The sequence below is a fragment of the Dama dama genome, chromosome 22 (assembly GCF_033118175.1).
Source record: "Dama dama isolate Ldn47 chromosome 22, ASM3311817v1, whole genome shotgun sequence".
Classification (NCBI taxonomy): Eukaryota; Metazoa; Chordata; class Mammalia; order Artiodactyla; family Cervidae; genus Dama; species Dama dama.
Window position 1 is genome coordinate 896,107 of NC_083702.1, and position 14,075 is coordinate 910,181.

The 14,075-nt window shown below is 49.0% G+C and overlaps 1 protein-coding gene across 1 annotated transcript in view; it reads right to left on the minus strand.

The window, feature by feature from the left end:
- MOV10L1 (Mov10 like RNA helicase 1) overlaps positions 1–8,014 on the minus strand; it is a 58,810-nt gene extending 50,796 nt beyond the window's left edge. The window contains exons 1-3 of the mRNA XM_061124283.1: positions 7,918–8,014; positions 6,023–6,207; positions 417–579 (exon numbers count right to left, since the gene is read on the minus strand). Coding sequence (XP_060980266.1) covers positions 417–579; positions 6,023–6,207; positions 7,918–8,014 — 445 coding nt within the window. The remainder of the gene's footprint in view (positions 1–416; positions 580–6,022; positions 6,208–7,917) is intronic.
- Positions 8,015–14,075: the final 6,061 nt, after the last annotated feature.

Below are 14,075 nucleotides of genomic sequence, written 5' to 3' on the forward strand. Positions count from 1 at the left end.
GGAACTAGATTCTTTATCACGGTGCTATCTAGGAATATCAGCTAAATGCAATTAAAAATGTACTCTCAGAAAAGTACCAGGTTATCCCCAAGTCCTATTTTAAAACACCGGACATAACTAAAAAAAAAAAATCACAGTACCTCTGTACATCTATGACATTGCTGTCTTAGGTCAGGAGCAACAATTATGGAAAAGGAACAGCTACCTAGGAGTCGGCAACTGCACGACAGACGCCACAGACGAGGGGCACTGTGGCACCAGCGCCTGCTGCTGCTCCCACCACAAGCCTCCTCCAGAGGGAACCCAGACTCAGCCCTTTCAGTGATTCGAGCAGTCACTTCAACTCTATCCATTAACATTTTTTAAAAACCACAAAAACTGATTGTAAATGTGAAGCAGAGACCTGCCCAGCGCACCTTCACACACACTCTCCAGGGAGAAGTACGTGGTCTGGCTGATGTAGCCCGCGCGGTCTATCAGCGAGGTCACGCAGCCGATGAGCACCCGGGGGCTGGGGTCCGACAGCCCCCCACCGTGGCTCTTGCTGTCATCGTCCCATTTATCAGAGACAGCTTCCACCTGCAAGACAGACAAACCACCACTTAGCACATGCCGAGGACCACAGAGAAAGCCAAATACTGGCCGAGACCCCCTATGAACACTGAGGCAAAAATCCCAGTGAAACACAGGCAAACCAAATGCAGCTGCATGGTGAGGGGCTGCACGTCGTGATGGAGAGGGGTTCCTCCCAGAACAAAGACATGGCTCAACAAATGCAAACCAGTCACCACCATCCAGCAATCTGGCAGAACAAATGAAAAATTATATAGTTATCTCAGATGGTGCAGAAAAGGCATCTGATAAAACCCAACACCTTTTTTATGATAAAAATACTCAATTAACTAAGAAGACACTGGAACTTCCTCAGTACTATAAAGACCACATATGACCCAATGCTCCCATGACCCTCAGTGGTGAGAGGCTGAAAGCTTTTCCCCAGGATAAGGAAAAAGGCAAGGATGTGTGCTTTTACCACTTCTGTTCAACAGAATACTGAAAGTCCCAGTCAAAGCAACTAGCCAAGAAGAAGAAATTTTAATGTCCAGATTGGAAAGGAAGAAGTAAAACTATTTATTTGAAGTTGACATCAGAAGAGCTGACTCATTGGAAAAGACCTTGACGCTGGGAAAGATTGAATGAAGGAGGAGAAGGGGACGACAGAGGATGAGACGGTTGGACGACATTACCGACTCAATGGACATGAGTTTGAGCAAGTTCTGGGAGATGAAGGACAAGGAAGCCTGGCATGCTGTAGTCCATGGGATTGCAAAGAGTTGAAGACAACTGAGGGACTGAACAACAACAAATGATCTAATATGGGCTTCCCTGAAGACTTAGATGGTAAAGAATCTGCCTACAATGCAGGAGACCTGGGTTTGATCCTTGGGGTCAGGAATATTCTCTAGATAAGGGAAGGGGGTTACCCATTCCAGGATTCTTGCCTGGAGAATTCCATGGAAAAGAAGCCTGGCAGGCTACTGTCCACAGGGTTGCAAAGAGTCAAACATTACTGAGCAAGATCTTACATCCAGAAAATGCTAAAGAATCTACAAAACACCTGTTAGAGCCAATAAACAAATTCAGCAAAGTTATAGGATACAAAATCAACGTACAAAAATCAGCTGTATTTCTATTTACCTGTAATAAATGATCCAAAAAAACTGAGAAAACAATTCCATTTATGATAGCATCAAAAAAGAATCAAATACTTAAGAATAAATTTAACCCAGAAGGTGAAAGACTTATACACTGAAACTACAAATGTGACTGAAAGAAGTTAAAGTGTTACTCAGTCATGTTCGACTCTTTTCGACCCCATGGACTGGAGCCCGCCAGGCTTCTCCATCTATTGGATTTCCCAGGCAAGAATACTGGAGTAGGTTGCCATTTCCTTCTCCAGGGGATCTTCCCGACCGAGGGATCGGACTCAGGTCTCCCGCACTGCAGGCAGACTCTTTAACGTCTGAGCCACCAGGGAAGCCCTCACCAGGAAAGAAGTTAGAGAAGACACAAACAAGTGGAAACACACCCCACGTCCACAGATTAACATGAAGACATCAATACTGCCCAAAGTGATCGATGGAGTCGATGCAATCTTGGTCAAAATCCCAATGACGGTTTTTGAAGAAACAGAAAAACCCATCCTAAAATTCATATGGAATCTCAAGGGACCCTGAATAGCCAAAACAATCTTGAAAAGGATGGACAAAGTAGGAAGGCTCACCTTTTTTGATTTCAAAACTTACTACCAAGCTACAATAATTAAAAGACTGTAGAGACATACAAAACACCAATGAAACAGAATAAAGAGCCCAGAAATAAACCCTCACATGTATGGTCAAAAGACTCTCAACAAAGGTGCCAGACCATTCGAAGGAGAAAAGGTCTTCCATGTGGTGCAATCTCCTCAAGAAATAGCGCTGGGAAAACTGGATCCCAGCATGTAAAAGATGAAGTCAAACTCTCATCCAACACCATATTCAGTAACTATTAAAAAGTGGGTCAAAGATTTAAATTTAAGAGCTAAACCTACAAAACTCTTAGAAGAAAGCATAGGAGAAAAACTTTATGATCTTGGGTTATTTTTTAAATGTGACATCAGGCACAGGCTGATGTTTAAAATGATAATTTTAATTTAAATTAAAAGTTAAAATTAAATTTTAATTTAAATTAAATTAAAAAATAAAATATGATAATTTTAGTTTAAATTTAATTTAAATTTATCATAATTTAAAAATGATAAATTGGACTTCATCAAAATTTAAAACTTCAGTGCATCAAAGGATATTATTGAGAAAAGTGAAGAGGCTTCCCTGACGGTCCAGTAGTTAAGACTCTGCTTTGGAATGTGAGGACATCAGTATGATCCCTGGTCTGGGAAGATCCCATATGCTGCTGAAGAGCAACTAAGTCCCTGCACTACAGCTACTGAAGGTTAAGGAGCCCATGCTCTGCAACAAGAGAAGCCACTACAATGAGAAGTCAGAGCAATGTGACTAGAGAGTAGCTCCTGCTCACCAAAACTAGAGAAAAGCTGACGCACAGCAACAAAGACCCAATGCAGCCAAAAATAAATAAATTTAAAAAGAGAAGTGAAAAAATCCACAGAATGGGAGGAAATACGTGTAAATCACACATCTGATAACGGATTAATACCAGAATATATAAAGAACTTTTACAATTCAATAAGAAAATAGTGATTAAAATATAAGCAAAGGAACTGAAAAGACATTTCTCTGAAGAAGACACATGTTGTTGTAAATGACCTATAAAGACATGAAAAGATGATCAGTGTTACTATTAGGAAAATGTAAATCAAAACCACAATAAGACACATTCACTAGGTTGGTTACTATCAAAAAAAAAAAAAAAGGAAAATAATTCACGTTGGTCGGGGCCTGGAGAAAGTGGAGCTCTGTGCTGCTGGTGGGGAAACTGTGGTGGACTCTCCAGAAGTTAAATATAGGATTACCTTACACATGCTCAGTCTCTCAGTCATGTCCAACTCTTTGAAACCCCGTATACTGTAGCTCCCCAGGTTCCTCTGTTCATGGAATTTTCCAGGCAAGAAGACTGGAGGGGGTTGCCATTTCCTAATCCAGAGGATCTTTCTGATCCAGGGATCGAACCCACATCTCCTGTCTCCTGCATTGGCAGACGGATTCTTTACTACTGAACCACCTGGAAAGCCCGCAGGATTACCATATGACCATTCAATTCTACTGCACGGTGAAGACTCCAGAGTTGAAAACAGGGACTCCAAAGGTACTTTCCATAGCAGGATTATCTACAGCAACCAAAAGGTAGAGACAACCCAGATGCCCATCAACAGATGAGTGGAAACACAAAATATAGTCTATACATACAACAGAATGTTATTTAACCATAAAAAGGGATGAAGAGCTGACACTTGGTACGTGGATGTACTCTGAAAATATTAAGTCCAATAAGGCAGATATAAAAGGACTAATACACAATTCCACTAACATGAAGCATCCCAGGATAGTCAAACTCATAGAGACAGAAACTAGAACTGTAGGTTATTATTTAGTGGGTATAGAGTTTGTATTCAGGACAAAGAAAAGTTGTGAAAGTAGTGATATGGGTGCACAACAACATGAATGTATTCAGTGCCACTGAATGGCATCAAGAAATTTTAAATGGTTAACAATTTCATGTTATATACATTTTACCATGATTTAAAAAACCTAAATAAAAAATAAGCAAATAAATCCAGAGGCTAGTAGAAATGAGCCAATTCCACAACTTTCACAGTGGAAGTCAGTTAATCCTACCTAGTGTTGGTAAATCAAGTGACACAGGCATCTTCCAGAAGAGCTAAAGACAAACAAGGAAGCACTGTGTTTGAAGAGCCAGAGTCCAGGTGGAGCACGAGGAGAATGCTGTTCCCTAGGGGTGGCATGTTCCAGACCACAGCAACTCCACAGGCCCTTCTGCCCCAATAGAGATGGTTTATGTTGGAAGCATCCGATTTGGTGCCACCAGTCATGTTCAGTACTTAAAATGTAGTTCATGAAACTGAGGAGTTAATTCTAAATTTTAATTTTAATAAATCTAAATAGCGACATATGGTTGGTAGATGGTATGTCATGACCATTTAAAAAAGTAGTTGAACTCAGTAAGTTTACCAGATACCAAGTTATATACCAAAAATCAACAGATTTCCTATAAGGGAAGAAAAAGATTGAAAATAGAAAATAAAATCATACTGATAATGAAATAAAATCAATACAATTCTCAAAAATAAACTTAAGAAGGAATCTGCAGAACATAAGTGAACAAAAAGAACACAAAGGAAGGCTTAAATAAGTGGACCTAATTTGTAGCTGGTGAAATTCGCCCTGATCCACGTCACTGGACCTCAGTGGATCCATGTACTCCGTGCTGGTCCAGGTCAGTCTGAGCCAAGGAGGAGAAACAGCAGGACGACTCTAATGTTCACCCAGAATAAGAGGAGAGCCTGGAGAAGCCCCTCCACAGACAGGAAGAGGGAACCAGCCTGCCACCCAAGGATGTGACTGTGCCACGGGGTCCAAGAGAAGGCATTAGGACCGACAGGGTCCAGACAGGGTCCCAGGTAGGTGAGATTCTGGGACCTTCCAACTCAGTAGGAAAGACTGGACCACTCAGCAGATGACTGGCAAGCTACCAGGAAAGAAACATCTGGTTCCTTCTTTCAGTCCACACAGCCAATAAGTTCCAGGGAAATTAAACATTTAAATGTCAATAAACAATTTTTCAGAGGAAAACCTGAGTGCATGTCTGTACTGAGAAGTATGAAAAGCCTCTCTAAGGATTCATACAAAGCCCCAGAGCCACAAGAAACAGACAGACCCATTAACTACATGGAATGAAACTTAATCCTGTAATGTAGAAAGTTTAATTTTAAATAGCTGAATCTAACAAACAAAATGTATAAAGGACACTAAAATAACTCACAGGAAAAAAATGTGAATATTTAGTCTATTTTAAGGCTTAAATGCAAATTAAAACAATAAGATCATTTATGAAAGTGACTGGTGAAGATTTCAAAGATGCCTAAGTCCACACCCTTGCCAACACAGGTGACAAGTCTCTCATCCTGCTCCTGAGTATAATTAGCACAAAGTTCTTGAAGGATAATTTGATGATAACCATTAAAATGTTAAACATGCATACCCTCTGACTAACATCAGGGAATTAGAGCATAATACTACTATATTTTTTTAAAGAAAAATTTGCTGCATAGTAGAGTTCATTAATTATCTTTGCTAACTGGATAACAAAGGGTCCAAATAGCTATCATTTGTAACAATAGTTTTTTAAATGACTAGAAGAATAGATAACGAAGTGGTAACACTGATTTCCTCCATGGCACAAAACTATAGGTTGTCCCTGAGAGGAGGATGGTGGTGCAAAGCTCAAGGTGGAGAAAATTCTTCCTCAACAACTCAGGTCTTACCCGGATTGCTTTCAGTCCATTTGACACCTTATTTTCTTCCACAACCGCAATAACTTCCTGTCCGACATTTAGAAGCACTTTGCTAGTCACAGCCTCATTGGAGAAGTAGATCAAATCATCAATCATGCCATAATCACTGCAGTATCTTGTCACAACACCCTGGACAGTTTTCAACCTGGTGTCACCTGAGACAGGTAAACAGAAAAGTTACATTGACCACAAAGCAAGTGCACACTACAGTTGAGCCTCCCAGAGAACAGTGGAGCTCAGAGCATCCTTGTGGCTAAGAGCCCTGTGGGCTGAGAACCTCCCTGGAGAGCAGAGTGCTCAGAAAGTAGGGTTTTGGAGGCAGACTTCTCAGGGGGCACAGGTGGTAGGCACCATGGGTAGAGCTCTGACTCTAGAGCCATGTTGCCTGGGTTTGATGCCCAGCTCTTGCCCTGCCATCTGGGGAACCCTGGTCTAGGTCTGTGCCTGTCCTCATCTGTAAAATGGAGACAGTTACAGTCCAAGAGAGCTGTGTGAAGGTTATCACACGACAGAATGTGCAAAGCACAGATCTCTGCGTGGCTGGCACAGGCTGGGGGCTGCTTTAGAGCAGCAGTGGGGGAGTCACTACTGTGTACTCTCATCACCACTATTGTCTTTCTCATCACCAATACTACCAGCAGCAGGGGTAGGAGATTCAGTATTATTTCATCATACCAGGAATGGCTTCCTAGATGGCCCAATGGTAAAAGAAACTATCAGCAATGCCGGAGACCCAGGTTCAATTCCTTCTCAGGAACATCCCCTGGAGCAGGAAATGGCAAGCCACTCTAGTATTCTTGCCTGGAGAATCCCATGGACAGAGGAGCCTGTGGGCTATAGTCCACTGGCTCGCAAAAAGTGGGACACAACTGAGCACTCAATCCCAGGCAGGCACTACTGGAAGATTCTGGGCCTGGGGGGCAAGTCTGGGACAGAGCTGGCCTGCCCTCATCCACTCAGGAGACCTGGGCCTAGAACTCCTGCTCCTTCTCAGACCCAGAAGACACCCGAGTGCCCCCCGGCCCGGCTGGAAGCCCACTTAGGCCGAGCTGTAATCCTACTGCTGCTTGAGGGGCTGCACTGACAGACAAGGCCTGGATGGGTGAAGCGACCTGCTCCAGGCCGCAGTTTGCTGAAGAGGCCAGAATGCCGGCGGGGGACGGCTAATAGCACGTTGCGACAAGTAGTTCCATGACTGACGTTCTGGCTTCTCTCGCGGAGAATTTCCTGGTTTTGGAGGTTACAGAAAGCAACTAGAGAGTCACTACCCAGCGCTCAAGTCTCGGACAGAAGGAGGGGTTGGGAGAAAATGCCAAGAACCTTGGGGAATGTGTAATTCCGGGTGCCAGAATCACAAGTACTGCCTGGACTTCAGGAACTGGGTTCGAAAACAATTTCGAGAAGAGCAAGACCCCACGAGACTAAAAGGACAGTTTAGGACAGCCGGGGTCACCCTTTCCAGAGCCGTCGACGCACCCAACTGCTGGGGCACGGACAAAGAAAGAGCGGGAACCTGTCCAGAGGGACTGGTATCAGGGCGCTCGCAGCGCGCGAAAAAACCAAGCGGAAAGGAGACACAGATCCTATGCTGGGAAGAGATTGCCATGAAAGAGACACGCCTCAGCTTCGAGGGAGAAGACAATATAAAGGTGACGCCCGGGTCTCTCAGACCCTGGTCTGCTCATGCCAACGCCCTGGGACCCGGCTCGGGCCACTCCCCACCCCCACCCTCAGTGCAGGCGCGGGAACCAGGCTTCGCGAGCCTCGGGGGCTACTACTAGGTCACCAGCCGCCCCCGCCCGGGCAGCGTCCAGTGAGGCCGGACCGCCTCAGGGGCCGCGCGGCCCGCCCTCCCCGCGAGGCACCTTCCACGAGCTCGGGCCCCAGAGGCCCGGCCTCCTCCTCTGGGCAGTCCGCCTTCCTCCAGAAGAAGGAAACCACCTTGGCCGCGAGGCGCAGCATGGCCTGGGCGCCCAGCCTCTGCGCCACAGACTGAGGAGCCCGCACGCGGCACGCCGCTCCTGCCGCCAATGGGCTGCCGCGCTCGAGCCAGCGCGCCCTGGAGCTTGGCCAATAGGGTTGCGGCGCCTGCGCCCAGCTCGTGGCGCTCAGCCAATGGGTGTGCCGCACGCGGAGACTTAGCCGCGAGTGGTGGGCGGTTGAGACCGTTAGTGCGGCCTGTGGGAGTGACGTCACGCCTGTGCTGGTGGGCGGGACCTGGGGCAGGTTGGCCGGGCTTCGTGCAGGCAAGCTGGGTTGGCGTGCTTGCTTCCTTCTGGGCGGGAGCCGGCTGAACGTTTGGCTGCTCGGTGCTGTTAGGTGTAGCTTCGGCAAATGTTCCTGGTGGCTCAGATGGTAAAGCGTCTGCCTGCAGTGCGGGAGACCCGGGTTCGACCCCTGGGTCGGGAAGATCCCCTGGAGAAGGAAATGGCAACCCACTCCAGTACTCTTGCCTGGAAAATGCCATGGACAGAGGAGCCTGGTAGGCTACAGTCCATGGGGTCGCAAAGAGTCGGACACGACTGAGTGACTTCACTTCACTGTATCAAGTGGGAGAAGTCCCCTCTGCCCACTTTTCTGAGAGTTCTTACAGTGCTTGGGTGTGGAGTTTTCTCAAATGCTTTCCCTGTATCTAGTGAAATGACGTCTTGTTTTTTCTATTTTAGCGTGTTAATGAGAATGAATTACATTGATTGAATTTTCAAATGTTAAGAAAGAAAGAAAGTGAAGTCACTCAGTCGTGTCCGACTCTTTGCGACCCCATGGACTGTAGCCTACCAGGCTCCTCAGTCCATGGGATTTTCCAGGCAAGAGTACTGGAGTGGGTGGCCATTTCCTTCTCCAGGGGATCTTCCCAACCCAGGAATCGAACCTAGGTCTCCCCTACTGCGGGCAGACGCTTTACCATCAGAGAAATGTTAAACTACCCTGCATTCCCGGTAAGCTCAACTTCCCAGGTCATGGTGTATTATCTGTTTTGTGTATTGATCCAGCTTGGTAATATTTGGTCAAGGGTGGTGTGTTTGTGCCTGAGTGATGAGGAATTTTTCATTTATTGTGGTGTAGGGCAGTCCTCTGGGCTTATACCTGATTTGGCTTGAAATCTGTGCTAACTGGAACAGCCTGCCTCGTGGCCTATCAAACACATATATCTGTTTTAACAAATTCAACTTTTATATTAGTTAAAGGGCTGTTACCAATATTCAGCAATATTGCATAAACTTTGGTAATTTTAAGGGATTTGTCCGTTTTAGCCAACGTGTCAAATTGTTGGCATAAATTGTTCATAGTATTTCCTTACTATCCTTTTAATGTCTCTGTGATCCACTGTGATGAACCATCTTTCATTCCTAACTTTGGTAATTAATGTCTGTCCTCTTGTTTGTCTTCATCAGTCTAGCTACATGTTTATCAATTTTATTTATCTTTTCAAAAAATATCTTTTGGTTTCATTGACTTTTTTCTATTCATTATTTCCTGCCTTCTCTTCCTCCCCCTTCTCTTCCCCCCCTTCCACTCCTCTTCTCCTTCCTTCCCCTTCTTCTAGTTTGATTTGTGCTTTTCTAACTTTTTAAGCTGGAAAATTAGATAATGAATTTTGGAATGGAACTTTCTTCATTTTTAACACCAGCATTTAAGACCATGTATTACTCTAAGCACCAATTAGTTGCATATACAGTTTTTTGGAAGTTTTTGTTTATTTTCGGCTGAGCTGGGTCTCTGTTGATTCGCGTGGGCTTTCTCTAGTTGTGGCGAGCAGGCTTCTCACTGCGGCGGCATCTCTCGGCGCAGAGCATGGGCTTGTGGCTGAGCCGTCCCGTGGACAGGACTCCTGCTCTCTGTGCTCTGTCTCAGGTGAGGCCGCTGCACCTCTCAGGCCAGGAACCTTCCAGTCCCCGGACTCCTGCTCCCCTCATCTCGCATCATTTGGATGGCAGGTCAGCTTGACTTTTCAGTCTGTCAAGAATCTGGTGGCTCCTCACCACCCCCGCGGCGCCCCCTCCACCCCACCAACACCTGCTCTCAGCGGCTGTGCCACGGCCTGTGCTCCACCCAGCTGAACGCTCACTCTCCTGCCCTGCAAGTGCATCGGAGTCAAAGCCACAGCCGTCTCCACATCCTCAGGCGCCTCAGCCTGGGCGCCTCACCTGCACCTTGCCTCACGGGGTCACTGTGCCCACCGCCCTCCAGCCTTGCCATGACCTCAGTGCCTCTGCACCTGGGGCGCTGCTGCTCCCCAGCCCTCCTTGCCCCCCCCAGTGAGGCCTACCCTAACTCCCCCAAGTAGCCCCCCACGCCCTCCCTGGACTTATTTGCCATCACAGAGGGAGCCAGGTGCATCACCACAGAAGACACCCGTTTAGCCCCTGTGTGCCCCATCAGGCTGTGGACTCCACATGGGAAGGGCCGTGGCCTGTCCCGCTCATCCCGCAAGTGTGTGCTGAATGGCGAGGTGAATGTTGACGCGTGAGCAGGACCTGGGCAGCACAGAGGGAGAGGGGGCACTTTAGGAACAGAGTTCGTGCGAGGGGTGGGGCTTGTTCTAGAGACTGGTGTTGCTGCCGGAGATGAGGAAGTTCTTCCCAGGATGCGTGGGAGGCGTTTGTCCCACCATCTCTAATTCCAGACTGCTTATTTGTGTTTCTTAGAGAACGACTTTGGAAATGCACAGACATGGTGAAACCTGCATAATGCTCTTTTTCAAACAAAGAGAGAAGCGAAGAGTTCCACTGGTTGACAATCTCCCTGCTAGTTGCACTTAATTGCTTTAAAAGGCAGTCACTAAGGAGGTTTGGGAGGTTTTCAATGTTTAAAATCCCTTCTTGACCTCACAGTTTGTGAAAATTAATTCTAATACTTTTTGATTGGTTGAAGAACTAAGGCTCTGAGCATCCTGTGATGGGAAGCTGAAGCCTCTGCTTGGGCGTGATGTGGGCTTGTGGTCTGAGCGGCCAGCTCTGTGGAAGGCTTCGGCTCCTGAGAACACAAGAGACTGACGTGATCAGGGGGCACCGGAGTCTCTGCACCAACCAACCTGGGGGCTCATCTTCTGATGTCATGTCTTTTTGCCTTTATACTGTTCATGAGTTCTCAAGGCAAAAGTACTGATGTGGTTTGCTGTTCCCTCCTGCAGTGGACTACGTTTTGTCAGAACTCTCCACCATGACTTGTCTGTCTTGGGTGGCCCTGCACAGCACAGCTCATCGCTTCATTGAGTTACACAAGGCTGTGATCCATGTGATCGTTTGGGTTCGTTTTCTGTGACTGTGGTTTTCGTTCTGGAGCGCACTGTCTGTGTGTAAAGTTCACAAGCAATGGCAAATAGAGAAGGCTGAATGACAGTGAGGAGTATCGATACTTTGCAACTTCTGACCAGGTTGATGACCCTGACGCTGGGAAAGATTGAGGGCGGGAGGAGAAGGGGGCCACAGAGGATGAGATGGTTGGATGGCATCACCGACTCAATGGACATGAGTTTGAGCAAACTCCTTGAGATAGTGAAGGACAGGGAAGCCTGGCATGCTGCAGTCCATGGGGTCACAGAGAGTCGGACACGACTGAGCTACGGAGGAGTAACAAACAGAGGCTGGGCAAAATGCACGCCCGTCCCTTCCCTTCCGCGCTGAGCGGACATAGCGGGCACAGCGTGGCCCTCACGGCGCACAGGAACCCATGGGTCAGAATCCCAAACAGTTTAAGGGCCAGGCCAGTCACGCAGCACGCAAATGGCGTGTGACCTTGTGAAGGGCCTTCCTTGTGTGATGGCAGGGATGGAAAAGGGCTTCCAGAAAGGATGGAGAGTAAGACTTTGGATAAAAGCGTGCTTGTTTCCAAAAGAGTCAAGCGCTGGGCTGTCCGGCCTTCTAGGATCCTGAGCTTGGTACAGTTCTGCGCTCGGGCACGCTCTTTCTCCTGAGAGGCCCACTCTGGTGCTCACAACCTGTCTGCCACAAGTGGGGCAGCAGAGGCCCCCCTGCTCTTGGCGGGTTGGCACAGGATAGAGTGGAACTCTGGGCCAGCAGTTACACAACCACCGAGAACCTTCCAGGATCCCTCACTTTATGCCCTCATTGAAATTCAGGAAGCAGTCCCGCTTCCCTGGCTTAAGTGCAGTTTTGCTGGGCTTTTGTTCCGTCTGTGAATAGTTCTCACTGGATGCCAAGGCACAGTGACTCAGTAACAGGAGCCCATCACCCAGAGACTGGTGCTCCCGCCGCCAGAATCACCACGGAGGTAAGTGTGTGGACAGCTGGGAACCCCTTGGGTGGGGTACATCTGTGATCTCTTGTCTGGTCACCACCCTGGACCTGGCGTAACCGACACATCAAGGGATTTGTGGCTGCAGGTGCCAGTGGACAGTGGGATGTGGGGGGGAGGCGCCGAGGGAGCCCCAGTTCAGCAAGGCGCCTGAGTCCCTCCATGAATCTGGACTGGTCAGGGTGGTTTTACTGGGAGAGTGATTCTGTTCACTTGCAAAATTAAGTGTTCATTTTATTCTTCAAATTCACAGTACTTCCATACGCATGATATTTCTTTTATTGAAAACAAATATTTAAGAAATTTTTAATAGTTTTTTAATTTGTCTCTGGCTGTGCCGGGTCTCTGCTGCTGCACGGGCTTTCTTCTAGCTGCGGCACGTGGGGTCTACTCTGGAGTTGTGGTGTGTGGGCTTCTCGTTGCGTGACTGCCCTTGTTGGGGCGCACAGGCTCCGTGGGTGTGGCGCGTGCGCATAACTGCCCCTTGGCGTGTGCGACCTGCCCAGACTGGGGGTTCGACCCGCGCCTTCTGCAGTGGGTGTGGACTCTTTACCAGTGAGCCAGCAGGGAAGCCCAAAACAAGTATTTACTGAAAATCACTTCTGTGGGAGTTTTTTCAGAGTGATCAAAGTGTAATTTGTAATCTTATCGCAAATAAAGACAGGGCTGCGTGGTGAGTGCCGCGCTGAGCCGCTCACGCCAGCCTTGCCCCGGCCGGCCCATGGCCCGTGAGGAGCAGTGCCGGGAGGGCCTGGCGTACGACCGGATGCCCCCGCTGGAGCGCGGGAGGCCGGACGCCACGGGCTACGCCCCGGACACCAAGCCCGGCGACCTTCAGCTGTCATCGAGGCTGCCCCCGTGCTTCAGCCGCAAGACATGGGTCTTCTCTGTGCTGGTGGGGGTGAGTGCTCCCTGCCAAGGGTCCCCTGCCTGCGTGTGGCTCCCCGGGGCCCTGGGTCACTGCTGCATCTGAGAGCCTCACGGGTGTGACATGCTGGCTTGCTTTTGTTCTTTGGATTCTTTCCTGGTGGCCACCCTGTGTCCCGCAGGGTTGGGACAGTCTGGGGCCCACGCTGCCCATCGGCCAGGTCACCTGTTGGGCCAGGATGGCCTGCATGCCCATCACCTCCTGGGGGCTCTGCAGAGATGGGAGGAGGGGCTCTGCTCTCAGGACGGGCCTCTGGCAGGGTGAACAGTGGAAGGGGGCCCTGAGGCAGTACGCCAGGGCCACGGGACCGTGCAGACCGAGGGGCTGAAGGGGCAGGGCTGACAGGGAGCTGGGGGCAGGCCGGGCGGACGGTGCCTGGGGTCCCGGGACGTTTTCTGACAGCTTGCGCAGGCACTCAGACAACAGCAAGAGCCATTTTGGCCTGAGCAAGCACAGTCACCGGGGCTGGCCACTGGCCCCACCTCTCCGTGGGCAGGACCTTGGGGGCCCGTGTGCCCAGGCCAAGATCCAGGATCCAGGCTGGGCCATTGCCTCTCCCCGGGCCCAGGCCCTACAGGCCAGCACCCCAGTGTCCTGCCTGCCCTCCCCCTACATTGCGACCCTGTGCCACTGAGACTGGAACCCCCACTACTTGTGTCTCGGAGGAGTCTCCTCCCCCCACCCCTGTGTGGACGGCCAGCAGCTGGTCAGCCTCCTCTCACTCCCAGGGCCCAGGGCTCTGTGCCCTCGGCCATAGCGCGTGGCCCAGCTGTCTGCTCCTCACTTGGGGGTGCAGCAAGGGCTCCTCTGTCCCTGCACCCCCAGGCCCCATACTCC